This window comes from Centruroides vittatus, unplaced genomic scaffold (genome assembly GCF_030686945.1).
Source record: "Centruroides vittatus isolate TY-2023 unplaced genomic scaffold, ASM3068694v2 contig_970, whole genome shotgun sequence".
Lineage (NCBI taxonomy): Eukaryota > Metazoa > Arthropoda > Arachnida > Scorpiones > Buthidae > Centruroides > Centruroides vittatus.
The window spans coordinates 417,921-437,431 of NW_027122643.1; the positions used below are offsets into that span (position 1 = coordinate 417,921).

Genomic DNA, 19,511 nt, shown 5'->3' on the forward strand with positions numbered 1-19,511 from the left:
TCAAAAGAATAAAATTTTATTCTGAGTCTGAACAGAAAAAAAATCCAGGTCCTAACTCTGGTACAGTTCCCGAATGTTGTCTTTCTTTACGCGGTTGTGTCTTATGTTACAAATTTGTTCAACCACTACACAGGGATTACATATATTACACTTATGGCACATACAAAAGAACAGGGACTTTTATCGCATATATAATTACCTTAAATCGAAATCCTTAACCTAATTAATATTAAACAGAGAGAACAGGTAGATAGAGCAAGATTAAGGAGGAATGAAGAATTTTTAGGAAAGAGGGTACCCAGAGTTCCATGTGTCTTTCGATGTGGCAACTTGAATCCAATCACCAGCAATCTGGCGGTCACACCTGTATAATAGGTATATAGTCCTGATATTGGGTTTTGCAGGGGAATGGAGTAGACACCAGATTTTTCCAGGGTGGAAAGAGCGTCCCTATCATTACACAAGACTCGTCTCGGGCTTGGGGCTATGGGTAAGCAGTGTAATGATAGGGATACTCTTTCCACCCTGGAAAAATCTGGTGTCTACTCCATTCCCCTGCAAAACCCAATATCAGGACTATACACCTATTATATAGGTGCAACCACCAGAATGCTGGTTGTTTGCATATCTGAACACCAACGTTTAGTTGCAATAGGCAATTGCAATACCAAACTTTCCAAATTGGTGGTACAGCATCACCACACAGCACTTTGGAATCAGGTGGCGATACTCAGACGCTGTGAGGAGGGGAGCTTGCTGTTTATTTGGGAGGCCCTCTTTACTAAGCTGCTCTCCCCATGCAAGTCCCCTACCCTCAAATAACCCAAAGTTTGGACTAATTTATACAAACGGTTAAAAAAGCAACAATAATTCCACTTTCATTTCTTGCACCTCCAATATAGAGTAAGATGCATGCGCATCAATCTTTTAAGTTATCTTAATATACATTACATGTATTTTACATGTGTTTTCAAATTATGTTACATGTTTTTATATTTTAATGTAACATACACTTATGGTGCTCTTCCGATTGGTTTTTACCTTTATGTATGTTAAGGCGCATGCACATCAGTTTTACATGTTTACAAAAAAATATTTTATTTAAAATTTATACTTGTTCTTAAAAGGTTTTGTTCCAAAACAGCTAATGTTGTTAATTTTTTAAAATTTTAAATATTTCGTTCGAATTCTCTTTGTTATTCAAACTGCCTGAGGACAACGTGTGCAAATACATCGAAAGCACTTGCACAAAAAAAAAGATTTTATTAGTCATTATTAACATTTACACTTTTTTTTTATAAAACTTGTCTCTACTTTCAAAATAAAGTTTTTTGCCATTTTATAGTAATTAAACATATAAATTTTTTAAAATAAAATTTGATAACAGATGGCACCATATACAATTTTATTTTTTGCTTAATAACTTGTGAGTTTTTATTAAAAAAAAATCTTTTAACAGCCAGAAAAGTTAGGCAACTCTCATAGTTAGATTTTTTTTACTGGTCCACATATTGTTCACTAATGAAAATATTCATTCTGTGGGACCATTAGATCCAGGATTCAAGGTGCAAAATTCAACAATTTTTAAAATGGTTTTAAAAGATACGTGTTTATCTGTGAAATATTAAAAAATTTCAACCTATCTATGTTGACTTATTGTTTTGTTGACATTCTTAGATCTTTTCACTAGTGACATAACTTTTAATACACAAAAATTCATCAAATTTCAGTTCACAAAATAAAGGACAAAATGGTCATTTTAGAAAAAAAATAAATCTAACAGACTCATAAATAAAAGACTTATAGTCACTGTATAAAGTATACATGTTTTACTAATTGTATTCTTATGTATTCAGTTTTCTATTGAATTCTGTATTCCATCCTGAGATAATTTTTACTTTTATTCATATAAATTGTGTAGACTAACTAATTGATTTTGATAGATTATTAAATTTTTTTCTAAATTTTAGTATATTAATAATATGTAAAATTCTGTATACAAGAATCCAGTTCCACATTGCTGGAGTGAACTTGGGCATCTTAAACGAAAATTTTGCAATGTATGCAGAAAAAGAATTGAAGATAGTTGTGCAGTGAGATGTGAAGGTAAATTCTTAATCTTGTATTTTAATGCAAATTTAATATCTTAATTACTGAATATTTAAATTAATTTATTTTAGATTTTAATATAAATAAACTAATAAAACTTTTATATATTTAATATAATTTTTCCTAAAATTTGTAATTCTTTTCTTTGCAATTTAAAAAGGTTTTTTTTTTAATAAAAAATTTATATTAGATTTCTTTTGAAAAATCTTTTAAAGTTACCATGTTTTGCTATTTGATATATCTTATATATTATAAATGTACGTTTCTTACAGGTATGATGATAAAAAGTGATAAATTCAGGAACCAAAATAAATTTTTTATTCAAAAATGTTTTCGTTCTTTTTCTGAATAAAAAATCTGTTTATTCCTAAATTTAGCATTTTTTCTCATCATTTTGAACATGGTGCCAAGTGCAAATGGTATTTCTATTCTTACAGGTTTTCTGAATATTTATTCTATGCACTTTTTACAAAAATTCTAATATCTGTAACAAAAATTAAGCAAAACTTGCTAGTATTATTTAAGATAGATAAATTTTTTTTATGTAAATCTAATTTGTATCACTCAAAGGCAAAAAGCTCTATCTCTATAAAAATTGAAAATCAAGTTATGCACTTTTTGTCATATCTAATTAGTATCTTTTATCAATACAGCTCAATATCTAGCATGAAAAGCATTTTATAATTATTACAGAACATTTTTCATGCAGAATATTGAACAGTATTAATAAAGGATATTAATTAAGCATGATGACAAGTGCACAACTTGATTTTCAATTTAATGATGAAGTCATGGAGCTGTTCAGATTTACTCACTTAAAATACTTTCAACTACCAAAACTGCAATCCAGTTGAGAAAAAATTTCTTTCCAAAATAAGACACTGTGCAATTTCTACTAGAAGAATCGTAGGCACAAAAAACCTTTCACACTCTATTTCTAGCAGACAAATTAATGAGCACAAACGTTTTCGGCCGAAAACGTTTGTGCTCATTAATTTGTCTGCTAGAAATAGTGTGTGAAAGGTTTTTTGTGCCTACGATTTTGAATTAGTTCTAGCTTTGTGTACAGAGACTACTAGAAGAAATAAGTGATATTCAAATTACAGTACAAAAAGATAGATTTTCAGTTTTTATGGAAAGAAAGCTTTTTGCTTTTGGGTAGCACATTTTTACTTATAATATCATTATAAGAAAATTACATAAAATCAATGCCAGAGTAAATATATATAATGTTTTACATAAATGACATTAATTTAATTGAATTGGAATTATATTGCTTATAATAGCAAACAAGGTTTATTTAAACCAATAACATATCATTAACTTGGAATAATCTTTTGTGAGAATAGGAGCCATTTTTTCAGAAATTGAATGGAAACTAAATTAGCAAGAGCTATAAGTATAATATAACCAGTGGCATGCCAAGAATGGACTAGGGAGACTAGGCTAGTCCCCTAAATTCCTTGAAATGCTGTATGAATATTATTTTTAATGCATATGTATTTAAAACCTTTCACTTGAAAAATATGTATTTTTTTGTGTATGTTTCCCATCCGGCCACAAATCAATCTAAACACCCCCTCAGGGCTTCTTTAGTTGACTCGTTGACAGGACTAGCTTGCAGACATGTGTTCCTGTTATACTGTTGTGTTTTGTGCACGTCCAGGTGGTTCTGTAATAAGAAATTTTGTTTCCTTTGCTTATTGCAAACAACATTGCATGAATGATTTTTGTATATCTGTTATCATAAAACACTTAAAAGTTTTCATCTAAAGTGTGAATCTACTTAAAAGACTATATATGTGATTAGAAAGCTTTTGAATTCAACATGGAAGGGGGCTCGTTAGGAAAAGCAGGTCTCTCGCAGCAAAACATAATGCAGTTTGAATTTGTGAATGGTGCAGCTGATTCAAGTGAATTGTCACAACAGAGTTAAGACAATCAACAATTTCCATGCTGTATTTTGGATCACCTGCTTAAAATGTTATTTGGAACCTTAAGTTTCCAAGAAAAAACAATCCATCAACAAGTTGCTTAACTTTCCTGGTAACATTTAAAACTGTATGTGGATCTGTTATATTTTATTATTAAAAACTTTTTATATTTTTAATTATTATAAAATGGCAAAAAGCTTAATTTTGAGGGTAGAGATGGTTTTATAAAAACAATTGTAAGTACTAATAACAATTAAAATTGTCATTAAGTCTAACCCTACTCAAGATATGACACACGATCCCATCCCCTCTACCTTCTAACACCACAATTTAATAGCATCAATCTTTCTAATACATAACTTCAAAATATCAGAGATTTTTGACAAGACACAGGATTTATTAATTTAATAATTATCTCAATTAAACAGTACATAGAGATGCGAGGCTTATTAAACTGCAATGAAGCCAAGTAATCACATTTCCAAGATCACATTGAGAAATTAAGATTTTTATTAGTAGAATGCATTTCGGTCCTCAATAGACCTTCTTCAGCCACAACCATATAATTAAGTTTCAAAGAGGGTGAACAAAATCTTGCTCCCACACATACACTAACATTATATATACAGAAAAAATCCCAAATTTTTTTGTATTTATTAATGTTTCAAGGTTCCCTGAATCCAAAAATGTAAAAATCTTGAAGAAGAGGGTCATTTTTTGTCTGATTGCCATACTTTCCCTTTATTATATATAACAGAGCCTGGAAAATAAAATCAATTTGCAAATAAAATGAGTTTTTTCCAGGTGTTTAAATAATAATTGTTACAATGTATGAAAAATGGTTTTTTTTGCATCTGGTCTTTTTTGAAAATTGTCACCACATGCTGCTGAATATAAGTATAATATAAGATATGAAAATATAAAATATATTAATGTCAAGGATAACTGTAAAAAGAAAAATGCATTTTAAACCCATTATAACTACAGTTAATGACATTTGTTTTTATGATGAAAAAGTAATATATAATTTTGGTATTATTTTTAAGATAAAGAATTTGAAGCAAAATATACTATACTTGGAATAAAATAACATTCTAAAAAATATAAAGAAGTGTTTAATTGAAATAAAACTAGTGATTCTTTCTAAGGTTGCACAATACTAACAATAATAGTCTATAAACTTCTTTTTTTTATTACCATTGCTTTTTATAACTACTTTTTCAATATATTCTCTTCATTGTTCTATTTATTTTTCACATTTTCTTTTTCTTAACTATCTTATACAAGATAGAGTAAAAAATGAATTGAACTTTTGACACAAATTTTATTACTCAATGTATAGAAACTTTTAAACTAACTACCTTCAACGTAAGCTTCTCCTGCAGCTTGTGCTCTTATTCAGATATTCATTGATAAGAAATGACCAATGCACAGGAGTGTTGTCATGACGAATTAATATCTAACTAAGAAGAGCGTAACAGCACTTTCTCAGTTTCCTTAATCTCTGGTCTTACTCCTAGCAATTTTTGATAATATCCTAAAATGAAAAACTTGAAGTGCAGGTTGAACTACACAAGCACATCCAAAAGTTCTGCAGATCTTAGCTCTGCCAATTTTTATTTTTGACACTAGATTGCTTCATAAAAAATGATCATCTCATTGATATCTATCATTTCTTAAATTCACAGTATGTATGACATCAACACCCTGTATATTTAATTTTAGTCTTTAGTCTATATTTATTCCATTTAGTCATGTTTTGTTTGTTAAATATTGCATTTATAATTTAATGTATTGATATCTAAGATATGTTAATATGTAGAACTCCAATTATCTGATTTCCAGTTATCTCAATCATGCTTTTTTCCATGCACAGAAAATTTTTGACAGGTGTTCCGGGCCATGGGAATGATACGTGATACATAACACTGTTATGTTACTATACTTGTAAATGAAGGATGTCAAACACTTACTTGCAAACAAAGATTAACTAAATAAAGAAGTCTCACTCTTAGAATTTTTAGAAGAAATCAGATCATACTAGCTAGAGAGACTTTTGGCAGATCTGTTGCAGAATGATGACAAGAAGACTGTGATGACAGAGGAGAAATACTTGGAAGTTATAGAAGAAAGAAAGCTCTTCATACTCTTTAGTGAGGTGTTGTGTACTGCTTTTGCACACAGTTTGTGGAATTGTGGCAGTCATTTTTTGCAGGTGCATACATGGCATCATCAACTAAAAGGAAACAATGTACTGACAATGGATAAAGTTCATATCTTATAACGCCAGTAACAAGGTTAATAAAGCAAAAACATTTTTAACTAAATTAATAAATTAATTATTAAACTTGTTAGTTGAGTTATAATATGTGAATTTTTATTTATGAGCATCATTTCCTCTGGTTTTTATGATACTTTCATTGAGAATTAAATCTAAATTAGAGACCATCAAATGTTTAGACAAGGAGAAAATGATTTCTTTAGCTAGAAACTATAACCTAGGAAAGGTGGTGATATCAGATATAAAAGTTGATTAATAAGCCATCTTATAATTTGCTCTCAGACTTGACTTTGATGATGATGGATCTAAGAAAAAAACAATGAAAAATGCAAATGGCACAACATTTGACTATGCATATGTTCCTTTATAAGAGGAATGGAGAGTCAATATCAAACTCTTTGTTAAATGGAAAGATGTTAAACATAAACATGAAAGTTCCCTGATTTCAATGCTAATAATTGTTAGTTCATAAACTTTCAAGTCATGATATGGCATAAGAGGATTTTATATTAAAGTTGTCATCTTGTAACAACAAAACAGGCAGTGGTGATATTCGAAATATTTAACAAGGGGTTCGCTAGCAGAAAATTTTTCCCTGACAATTACCGACAAATAAAATGGAAGTTTTGAATAGAAATAAATACAATACCTTTTCTTGCAACCGTATATCTAACAATCAGTGGCGTACTTGGAACGTAACGAGCCGTGGGTGAAGGGTAGGTAACGATAATATTTTAGGGCTGTAGACCTTTTTTTTTTTTTTTTTTCTTTTAGGCAGGGGTAATCTTTACCGCAAAATGGCACTTCTAGAAATACACACGTGTCATCATCTCTCGAGATACATTATACTTTTTCTTTCGCTGTCCATAGCCCGACACGTGTTCAACAGCTATCTTGTATTATCTCGCGCGCGTGGCATTCTGGGATCTCTCTTATGACTGGATCAAGAACTCTCTTGAATCGATCACGATTAAACCTCGATTGAAACGGTTGAGAGAGATCGCACCAAGACATACTCCCTGACCTTGCTCACAATCTAGATTGAAATGCTCGGTACGAACGGGGTATAAGGCTCTAGTTTAGTAGTATTACAGAGTATAATATGCATATTTTAATATATTTTTTTAAAAAAACAAACCCACTGAGAAATGTTCCGTGTGTTTAACAAGGTTCGGGAAACTGAAAATTTTAACAACGGGTTCGGCCGAACCCGTGCGAACCCGCCAAATATCACCACTGAAAACAGGGAATGAAGTCAGGGAAGGATTCATAAAATTCTCAGAAAGCAACAGATATTTCAATGATGATGTATACAATGCAGGTGAAATTGAAATAAACTGGAATGCTCTGCTGTTTTTTACTGTTTTTAACTCAAATGGGAGTCCACAGCTTCTGCTTTAAAGTTAGCGAAGAACAAATCATTGCATTGGTTTGCTGGTGGTACTCATTCATTATCATTGCCAGTGATTGGAAAGTCTAAAAATCCTTATTATTTCAAAAATGATGCCTGTATATCTATAATTTACAAGGCAAAAAAAATGTGTGGCTAAAGTTTGATATTTTTTTTTTTTTTTTTTTTTTTTTGTGAATGGTATGTTAACGACTCTATGCCAAGCATTAAAAAGCATTGTGAATGTGAAGGAAAACAAGGCAAAGTGTTGTTGCTCAATAACACACCATGTCATCGAGCATTTAGCACATCAGCTGATGTGCTAAATGCAATTGACAACAACTTTGAAATGATATATCTTCCATCAAGTGTCACAACAGTTAGTTTAACCAATAGATCTAGACATCATTGAGAAACTGAAGAGGATGTACAGAAAACAAATTCTACAATGTTTACTCTTGGCAAAAAAAAATGACAAAGAAATGTTGCTTTTTGTAGACAGCTTAATCTGAAGGACTGCTGCCCACATGTTAGCTTAAACTTAGGAGTACTGACAATCTGGAAAGTGAATGGAATAAGCTCTGTTCAGATCTGAAAGACTCAAATGAAACTGTTCAGAATGAAGAAATCTATGAATTTATCAATACAAACTTGTTTTAATTAATCCCTGAATTTGAAGATTGTGATGAAGATATCTATGAATGGCTGGTAATTGATGCAGATATTAATGGCAGCTTTCAAGTCTTAACCATTGATGAGATTGTTCATGTATGAGTGAAATTAATGAACATGTTAAAAATGGAATAGACAAAGATGACAATCTAGAACAAAGCAAACTGAGCCTGATGCAAACCAAGGCATTTGCTGCATTAGAGACAGCAATAGCATGGTATGAACAGTAATTAGTCTTCTTAGTTAATTGTACTACTCAAATGGATCAGGGATCTAGCAGTAAGCATTTATTTTGAAACTAATTTTCAATTTCACTTTTAAAAAAGTTTTTGTTTAAAAACATTTCTTTAAAATATTTTCTCTATATACAGGAGAATTTTATTAAAATGAATTTAAGGAGACCTTCAAAAATGTTTGTTAAACTGAAAATTTGTTGTAATGAAAAATACAGTATATATAAATTATTAATAAGCAAGCTAATTTGCTAAATTTGAAATCCACTTATGAAACAAGATGTTACATACTGTTGAGTTTTGTGAAACCGTGTTGTATTATTCTTCGAAGTATCAAAACACAAATTCGTGTTAATAACAACCACTTGGCTTTTTTCCACCTTTAGTTAGTTGATAGACGGTGAATACCACCAGAAAGAACAGAAGAAAAGAACATTTGCGTACCTCAACCAGTCTATCAACTAAATAAAGGTGGAAAAAAGCCAAGTGGTTGTTATTAACACGAATTTGTGTTTTATACTTCGAAGAATAATACAACACGGTTTCACAAAAATCAACAATAGCCATTGTTATAGAAACGGCGAATACCACCAGAAAGAACAGAAGAAAAGAACATTTGCGTACCTCAACCAGTCTATCAACTAAATAAAGGTGGAAAAAAGCCAAGTGGTTGTTATTAACACGAATTTGTGTTTGATACTTCGATGTTACATACTGTATTTACTCGCATATAAGACAAGGGTTTTTATTCATTTTTCACTGTTTCAAAAAGCTAGGTCATCCTATACGCACGATGATGCAAAGGATTTTTTGTGTTTTTGCAATAATTTTTGTGAACTCTGTATTTGCATTTTTTACCGGATGCTCACCCTCTGGTGTTTAAAAACAAAGTATTTTATCTGGGTTGTTTCAATCATTCTTGTATATTGTCAACAGTAAAGATGAATAGTAATAGGAAAAGCAAAGCATTTGAATTGAATTCCAAAATCACACAGTAGCCCAATATAAGTTTTAATCTATTCCCACATGAAAACAGACGATTATTCAGAAATCAAAATTCAGAGCAAAACTCATAAGTGTAATTGACAGAGAGTGGATTCAACTGTTAAGAATTGGCAAAAAAAGGTTCCCAATATTGTCCAGTTCTTACACGAACAACTTATGTTGTCAATTTTACAGGATTTTTCCTTAAAGTTTAAAATGCCAGTAATTTTTGCAGGACAATGTGTGCATTTACATGCATTTTATATTTTATTTGTTATTAAAAGAAATAAAATTAGAATTGTATTAATAAATCTAATTTTCTTTATTTTGATCTTTAAAGTCACACCTTGTTCTATATGCGAGATTGTCTTATACGTGAGTAAATATGGTATGTTGCTTATATTATCTTTTTCTTATTTTATATAAATAAAATAGTTTAGTTCTGAAGTCATTAATTTAACTCACACCTGGAAATTAGATTTTTCCTACATTTTGCTTTATCAAAGAGGACTGACCAGGAATGGCTTAATAACATTTTTCTCAATAATAGGTTTAATAGGTGGTTGTCTCTTTAATCCGAAAACATTCGGTAGACTAACTTACAGCTAAACAGGCTTAAAACTTTTTTATTGGTTCTTCATCAAATGCATTTCGGACCAGTTTTATGAGTCCTGGTCCCTCATCAGTGCTACAGGAAACCAAAGGTTTTTTATTAACATGGGTGACGCGAGTACGTACATAATAAGATTTACAAAAAATTCCTTAAAAAACATTTTTAACTAAAAAGGTATAAAAAATGTATTTAGTTAAAAATGTTTTTTAAGGAATTTTTTGTAAATCTTATTATGTACGTACTCGCGTCACCCATGTTAATAGAAAACCTTTGGTTTCCTGTAGCACTGATGAGGGACCAGGACTCATAAAACTGGTCCGAAATGCATTTGATGAAGAACCAATAAAAAAGTTTTAAGCCTGTTTAGCTGTAAGTTAGTCTACCGAATGTTTTCGGATTAAAGAGACAACCACCTATTAAACATATATACAGCTACTAAACAAATTTAATTAAAACATTTTTCTCTCTGGATGTTACTTGGTGCATTTTACCCTCAGGCCTTAAGATGCATAATCAGTCATTTTTACACCTGTGTCTATAACAACTTGTAACTCTTATTGAAATTACTGCATCTGCAACACATTAATAACTTTTGAGTTTGCCCCTCTTCTTGAGTAGAGTTGTTTACCAGTTGGAAGACAATACTAAAAAAATGGAAAGAAGTTGTAACAAAATTGTTTTAATGAAGTCAAAATTGTAGGAATTCTATTATCACAGTACTGACAAAAAAGGAGCATTACACTGTGTTACAAGAGGAAAATACTACTGTTCAAAGAAATCAAAGTTTAATTAAGGGAGAAACATTTTCAGACCTTTATTTGGACCAACTTCAGCTCACAGTAACATTTGAAATTTCTGAACATTAAACTGAACGTTAATTATTATGTTCATACAACTGAAAAATTTTATCATAGGTTCCTACGGAAGTTGGGTTGGGGAAAATCTATAAGTTCTCCAACTGAACTTCCATAATTTTCATTATTATGAGGTTCATATAATGAAATTCTATTGCATTATAACATTTTTTATATTAAATTACTGATATGAAATTAAATAATAAAAATTCTTTCTTACAATACTTTTCTTATATTTTTAATTAACTAATTTCTAATTATATTTTCATATTTGATAACCTTTTAACTCACAAAAATTTTAAATTACATTTCACTAAATGATCAAAACTTACTTTTTTTTTAAATAATGCATTTGTATATTTATTTTATTCTGAAAATATAATTTTTTGAATGTTTAATTTGAATTGCATATTTAATTTTTAACAAAAAAAACTAGTAACCAGTTATATAACTTTCCCAGTTGTTATGAGATTTTATTTTAAGAATAATATTTGTATTATTAATCATAATAAATAAAATTGTGTGTGGTGCTGTTTGTTATGAGATTTTGTTATAAAAAAGTTTTTATATTATTAATTATAATAAAATGGTGAAAAACTTTATTTTGAGGGTAGTGATGAGTTTTATAAAAAAAATTTTAAATGCTAATAATGAGTAAAATCATTAAGTTCAACCTGTCTCAAGATATGACACATGACATCAATCTTTAATCACCAAAATTTAATAAAATCAATGTCCCTTACACGCAAGCTACCATGCCAAATTTTATTTTTTAATCTTTACCTCATCCTGAGATATTAAACAAAATAGATATCAACATACACACACATTCATGGAATTTTTTTCTTGTTGTGTTGTTTTTTTTATTTTTTTATTTTTGGATTTAGAGTCTCAAAACATGAAGATTTTCAAAACATTTGGAGGGTCAAATTTGACAGAATTTCAATACTTTTCCTTGTTATGTATACATAACAGCTGGGAAAGTAAAATGGGGGATAAGTAAGTAAAAGGAAAATAATTATTGTAAATTAAAAATGTGTAAATTATATTAAATTTATGATTTTAAAAACTATACTCTAATAAAGAAATAAAATTTTTAGTACAAATGAAGGAAGACTGAATGACCTGAAATGAATTTTACAAAAATATAAAAAGCATAATTTATAATTAACAATCTGTATCTCTTTTTGTAGAATGATGCTAGAGTGTAGAAACATCATTAATAGGAAAAGTTGATTAAATGCTTAAATATATAATAATTCTTTATTTTGCTTCAAGATAAGTCATTACTATAGTAGCATTTAAGAAAAATTTCAGATTATGAAACATACTAAGCATAAAGTATAACACACACACAAAAAAAAAACTAAAATTCCAGCAAAAGTAATGTAAAATGTAATGAGAAATTAGCTTTTAGCAATCATTGTCAGAACTGTTCTAAAAACAAACATAGAAATCAAACAAAATTTTAAAAACAAGGAAGCATCTGATTGGTTAGTAAAGCAAGTGTAAATAGTGGTATTAATCAATTAAAAAAATTAATTTTCTAGATTCAAAAAAGGCCCTCCACACTTGTGAAAGGGTGTTATTGTCTTTGTAATTAATTGTCATGTTTTTTCTACATGCTTTGTATATCTCCTGTTTTTCCTGGTGCTTGAGATAGTTGATGTTTCTGGAGTGATGTATGAGATGTGCCTTATCCAGGTGCACTTGAATTTGATCATCAGTAGCACAAACTGCCAAAGTAGTTATGGTGTGACCCTTTTTGATTGATATTAGGTGTTCTTTCAATCTATGGCTAAAGGAATGAGCCCCTATATATTCCAACTATAGCCCCTATATATTTCAACTTTTAGCTGACTCTGTTTTCCAACAGGGAAAAGGAATAAACCTTGGAAATTGATGTTTATCACAAAGGTCCTTAGCATTTCTGTGCAACATATATATTGTGGGGTAATAAAAACTCCTAAACACCAAAAAACCAGCAAGTAATGTATAAATTTAACAAAACAAAGGTTTTCTTGTATTTTAAACAGTCAGCTTCAGGTTTGAAGAAACGCAGATAGAATTGAATGTGTATTCTAAAAATAGAACACCAAACCTAAAAATGAAAATTGTCATGAAATGTGCACAGTGTGGCATGAAATGCACCCCATCAGGGCTTCTCTGCCTTGCTAATATGCTATGCCTTCTAATTGAAAGAATGAAGAGTGACAAACTAAATTTTCCAGTTTTATAATGTTTGAATGGAATTTTTTCAGGGTTTTGGAGATGTTTGAACAGAAAGCTTGCAAAAACAAGGCTCTATTTTTATTGATGGATAGAGAAACTCAGAATTTCAGACTGTAATGTACTGTACATTTCATTGCCAAGCCCTATGTTGTGCGGGAGTTCTACTAACTTTATAGGATTGTTCACAGTACAGTGGTAACTCTATGTTGTCAGTAATATAATGATTGAGTTTTCTTTCAATGCATATTGACAGAGAAGTGGATTTGTTCACAACGGGACATGGTTGGGTGCCAGGCTTATGTATGCACCTTAGTGAAAGCAAACATCTTTGGAATGGCAGGAGCAGGTGAGGAGGCATTTTTCATATGTCATATGTAACATGCTAGCCGAGGGAGTGTTTGTAAAATGCAGAACCCTTTATGGAGTTTTTGAAGGTAGTTATAGAGGTTTCTGTGCACTCTGTGTCTTTGATATACAGTCAAATTTTGGGTTATGAAAGCCCCTGTTATGAACAAAATTTTGAATGCTATATTTGCTCTATTTGCTGTACAATAACTCAGTTTCCACATATGCTACTCGGCAAAGCCAGCTACCAATAGTCAACTTCCTATATTAAAGGAAGTTGACAGCTCAGACAGAAATTGGTAGTCCTGTCATTGACCAATCAATGACAGGACTACCAATTTGGAAGTTAGTGGTGCTGAGATTGCCTCGCATCACATAACGACTTATTGATGACGTTTAAATTAAATTTTAAACTATTTAAATTACATTTCAATGCATGTGTGGGAAAGATACTATTTTTGTTTTTTGGTACGTGCCACAGTTGAATTTAAATCAAATTAATTAATAAAAACTGTGTTAGTCTACATTTACATAATATAAATAGCATTTGAGAATTTGCATTGAAATATGCTTAAGTTAAATTAAATGACAAAAATTTATATAATATATATAAATATATATATTATAACATTAATATTTATTAATACTAGGTAGCCAGTTAATTAAACTAAAACTAATAATTAAATTTAAAAATAATAAAATAATAATTAAAATCTGGACTTTACACTGAAAATAAAATTAAATTAAAATTAAATTTGAAATCAAATCAATTGAAACACAATATTTCGGAAAGTGTGGATAAAGTACTTGTCCATCTTGATTGATTTGGTTATATTTCATCTTGGCAGTGAGAGTTGAGTCTCTGTTTATAACACTTTTTTGTAAAGTGTTAGTTTCAGGTAGCAGTGATTGAACAGTTTGCTTTTAATATATATTAAAGAAAACTATATATATATAGAATAAATATAGGTATAGATATAGATAAAGTACTATTATATATGATATTATATTGCTTTTTTTATGCATTCTATGCATGAAATACAGCTAAGGGGCCATCCATAAATTATGTAAAGTATTTTGGGGTGGGTGGGTCAAGGATTTCTTACGATTTCTTACTCGGGTAGGGGGTAATAGATCTCGTCTTGCGTAATATTCTTATTTTTATTTTTTGATTTTGTTGAGTGGTGGAGTTTTCAATTTGGCTTTAATTTGGCGGTTTCTATTAAGAATGCTCGTTGTACTAACGCTATCAAGTGTGACATAATAGAATAATAACGCTAGCAGACACATTTTTTATCATGGGAGAAAGACCGTGTAGTTGTCTCTCTCTTTTTTTTTTTTTTATTTGAATAAGTGCATTACTCCTATGAGTGTATAACACTAAGAATACATAAACCAAAATACATGATACAAAGTAAACATAAATTAGTATTTGGTTTTTAGTGAGAACTAAAATGTAAAACTAGAAATTATAAATAGTCTTATCTTCCACATTTTTTGAACATAATTGTAAAAAGCATTGAACAGTGGCTTCTGAACAAGCTTATCGAATGGATATGGCCACCTGAAACCAAGCATAAAGATTTTTAATTTCAGAATAAGTCTATCTTGATTGTAAATTGGACAATAATAGATCATATGGTTGACGGTGTGTAGGTTTTCTGTAGAGCCAAAAGCAAGAGGCAGTTTCTGCTGGGTTATACATGCTCAGTAAGTAGTTGAGCAGTAGCAAACGTTAAATCTCTAAGTGGTCATGAGAACCTGCATTCAACACTAGGAAAATAAAGTCTTCTAAAGTGATTCTACCAGTTTTACTGCTAAACTATTGTTGATTCCACTTTTGCATAGGGTTGTAATAAATATAACTTTTAAGGCTGCTGTGTGAGAGAGGGATGTGAGTGTAGTCCTTTGCAGCTGACTTAGTCTCAAAGTTGGCTTTTTCATTTCCTAGTATGCCAGTATGGCCACGAACAAACATAAAAGTTATCTTATTTACAAGATTTTTAATATGGTGCTGGATATATGTGATTTTATTGCTATTGCAATTGAGATTTAATAGAGCTTTTAGGACAGACTAAGAATCACTGTAAATGTTGATAGACAGAGTTTTGTTTGGTAGTGAAGTGGCCCACTGAACAGCTTGGAAGACAGCATCTTCTTCGGCTTGATATGTGGGGGTATCTGTACCTTCTAACATATTTTGGGCAAAATATGTCATGTTGGAGAAAAATACAGATACTTGAGCAGACATGAAGGGGGCTTTTGAACCTATCTGTGTAGATATTAATGTCTTCATGGTTATCCATGGAGGAAGCAGGTGACATCAAATGTACCCTGGGGATAACCTTGTTTACAGGGTTATCCCCAGGGTACATTTGATGTCATCCTTGGGTTATCCTTGATCAGAGATAGGGTAATTGCAATATAGTAGCATTTGAACAGTCGTAGGTAGGAGTAGAGACTGTTATTGAGTCTTGATGTTTGTAGTTCTGATGTAGTAGTTTAGAACCTTTTCTACAATACATAGTGGCAAAGGAAGGAGCTCTGTTAGAATCAGAGAGGCATTAGTAGAAACAGTTCTGCAGCACTTTGAAGTTCTGATGGCAAACTGTCCTTGAAGTGAGAGTAATTTACTTGCTACTGAGTTTTTACTAGTTACATGACCCCAACTAGAGGCCGCATAAAGTAGCATTGGTTGTATTGCCCCACTATATAGAGTTTTATAAGCTTTATGATTTAGTCCCCCGGTGCACCTAGCACATTTTAGCAGCATGTAGTTTATTTTCTTGGCCTTAGCCAAAGTGTAATTAATATGGCAATGGAATGTGGTTTCTATTCTCTCTTGTTTTATTTTGTATGATGTTTTTGTTTACATGTGCTAGTCAATCTGTCAAAGTATTTTGCGTCCTTTTGTGAAAATTAAAATTAATATAAAAATGAATATTATGATGTTGATTAATGATGATGATAATAAAAAGATTGTTAATAAATTAAAAAATAAAGTTCTTAAAATAAATTGTTTATTCGAATTCATTAAATTTTTATATTTTTAAATTTGTTCACATAGTCTTTTATAAATAATAGTACATATTAATTAACTAATTAATAATTATATATTTTGGATCTAGGGTTTTAGGGTTTCGTTAAAAAAATTTATTTTTGTTAAAATCTTTTTATAAAATTATGCCTAAATATTACGTAAGATATGGAAGGGGAGGGTGGGATCAAAGAAAATATTACGGTTTCTTACACAGGGGTGGGTAGTGTCTAGATGACTGAAATCGCCCTTACGTAATTTATGGACGGCCCCTAAAAAGGTAAAAAAAAAAAAAGAAAGGTTTTGTTTTGGGGTTGGAAACAGATTAATTCATTTTACATTGTTTCTCATGAGAAAATTTGTTTTGTTTTGAGAACAAATCGGTTTCCAAACAACTTTTAGGAATAAATTAAGTTCATAAGATGAGGTTTGACTGTATTAAAAATATTCTTTTTAATGACTCCGAACTTATATTAAGAATAAACCAAACTGTCTTTCAGCATTAAAGTTGTTTATTTGCAAATGTTTAATTACAAACAAATATTTTCAACTAAAGCTACTAAAAATTCTAATATCCAGCAGAGAAGTTTGGAAGTGCTAATGTTTTTACCCATGTTGAATGGGCATCATCAGGCAAACTGATCCCCAGCTGCTGAAACAGGTCTTCTTTACACATGTACCTCAGGGCAATCTCTGTACATGTATAAAGAGGAGAGGTAACATAAGAAGAGAGAAAGGGAAATATAAAAGGGTAACATAAGAAGAGAGAGGGGGAAGGATAGTAAGAATTTATAGTTCAAAGAAAGACTTCTACACTGTGGAGAAAGAGTCAACATTACAAAAATTAATAGCTGTGTTATTGCAATTGGCCTTATAAATTTCCACCTGCTCAAGATGTTTGAGAAACAGTTGTATAAGAACAATGAGAAACAGTTGTGTAAGAACAATGTAAGAGGCATACACAGTCAAAGTCCACATCGATGTCTGGGTCAGAGGCAAAGATAGCCAATGCTGTATTGGCCAATCCTTTTCTGCTAGAAGTCTGATGTTCCTTGAGGCAGGTGTTTATTGGGCATGTTCCTATGTATTCTAAGTGACAGCTGGATCTATGATCGGTGACAGGGATAGTGTAGATACCTGGTTGGAGTTACATGTTCAAATGGTCTTTATTGTTGTGGAGGAGGGAGGAAATTGAGGGACTTCTATGGAAGGCTAAACAAAAGTTATTTTTCTTGGATATTTCCTTGTATAGGGGACTAGCTTCTTGTCATAAGTGACAGTCCTATAAACTGTGTCCTCAGTGCAATTTTTCAGCAAGGTGGAAATGGTGGAGGAAAGACAATGTATAAGGTCTTTAATAGTCTGTGGAGAATAGCCATGCACAGTTACATACTGGGTGATTATTAGGAGCTCTGTACCTCTGTCATGCATGACCAATAAATAGGTGAAGGCCCTAAGAATTAAGATCTTGAACCTGGCCATTTTGAAAGTGAACAGATCATGGGAAGGGGCAGGGATGAAAATTGGGTGGTGTGTAGACTTCCTATAGACTTGAGTAGTGATGTGTCTTTTGGATGATGATTTATAAGGCCACCTGCAATAATACTGCTATTAATTTTTGCAATGTTGACTCCTTTCCACAGCATGGAAGTCTTTCTTTGAACTATAAATTCCTACTATCCTTCCTCTTCCCTTTCTCTCTTCTTATGTCACCTCCCCTTTTTACAACACATTTATAACAATCCCGTTGTTTCAGCAATTGGGGGATTAGTTTGCCTAATGATGCCTGTTCAACAAAGGCGAAAATATTAGCACTTCCTAACTTCTCTGCTGGCTATTAAGTTTTTTAGTAGCTTTAGTTCAAGTAAGTTTTTGAGTGGAAGTATTAAATACTTTCAACATTTCAAAAAGTCCCGTTCAAGTTGAGTATATACCATTCAAATTACAATTTTAAAAAAAATATGCTAACAGTAACTACCTCTTAACCTATTACCGGTGTGTAATCTCTCTTTGTCCAAACTCGTAACACAAATAGGTGTATACAAATGTTTTCGAACCACAAACGTCTGTTCTTCCTCAGGTAATACGAATTTCGTAGGAACTGCCATTCGAATCACTTCAAATTTGTCGAAATTATGTTCAAATTCACGTTTCCCGTCTACGTAATACTGACGCATACGCATTAGTTGACCAACTCAACTAACGTAAACTATCATTCATAAGGGCCTGCCACGCTAGTGAAAGCGTAATCTCGTCCTTATAATTAATGCACCGATTTTTCTTAAGGCTGGCTAGGTATATGGTGGCCGCCTCCAGCCATTTGATATGTTGTGGGTGCCGTGCGGTGCGGATAATTCTGGCTTTATCTAATTCTGGGTGAACATCAGGATCAGATGCGGATGCGTACGTTGCCAGCGCTGTCGTGTTTCTTTGCTTCTGAATATCCGTGGCGTGCTCTTTAAGTCTAATCTCAAGTGATCGTTTGGTGGAGCCCACATATAGAAGGTTTCTGTCCCATCTGCTATCCATAAGCGGCACGGTATAGACTCCGGCCAGCTTATCTCTATTCGGTTCATCTTTTCCATTGGTCAAGATGTTAAATAACATCGCGCATCTTCTGTACGCAATGCGTAGGTATTTCTTTTTTGCTATCTCACCATATAGCTTTCGGACATACGGATTATACGTGATTGGGATGATCTTGTCCTTATCCAGTCTTCCTTCCCTTTGTGGTAGGTCTTGAGCTGTGCTTTGGTATCGAAGTATTAATTTGTGCACCAGCTTTCTGTACCCGTGTTCCGACGCTACTTGCTGCGTAAGCTTTAGC

General features: G+C 31.5%; 1 protein-coding gene across 1 annotated transcript in view; it reads left to right on the plus strand.

Moving 5' to 3' along the window:
- Positions 1 to 19,511, plus strand: part of LOC136985462 (diacylglycerol kinase theta) — a 208,707-nt gene that overhangs the window by 71,760 nt on the left and 117,436 nt on the right. The window contains exon 3 of the mRNA XM_067282751.1: positions 2,004 to 2,106. Within this exon, the coding sequence (XP_067138852.1) occupies positions 2,004 to 2,106 (103 nt within the window). The remainder of the gene's footprint in view (positions 1 to 2,003; positions 2,107 to 19,511) is intronic.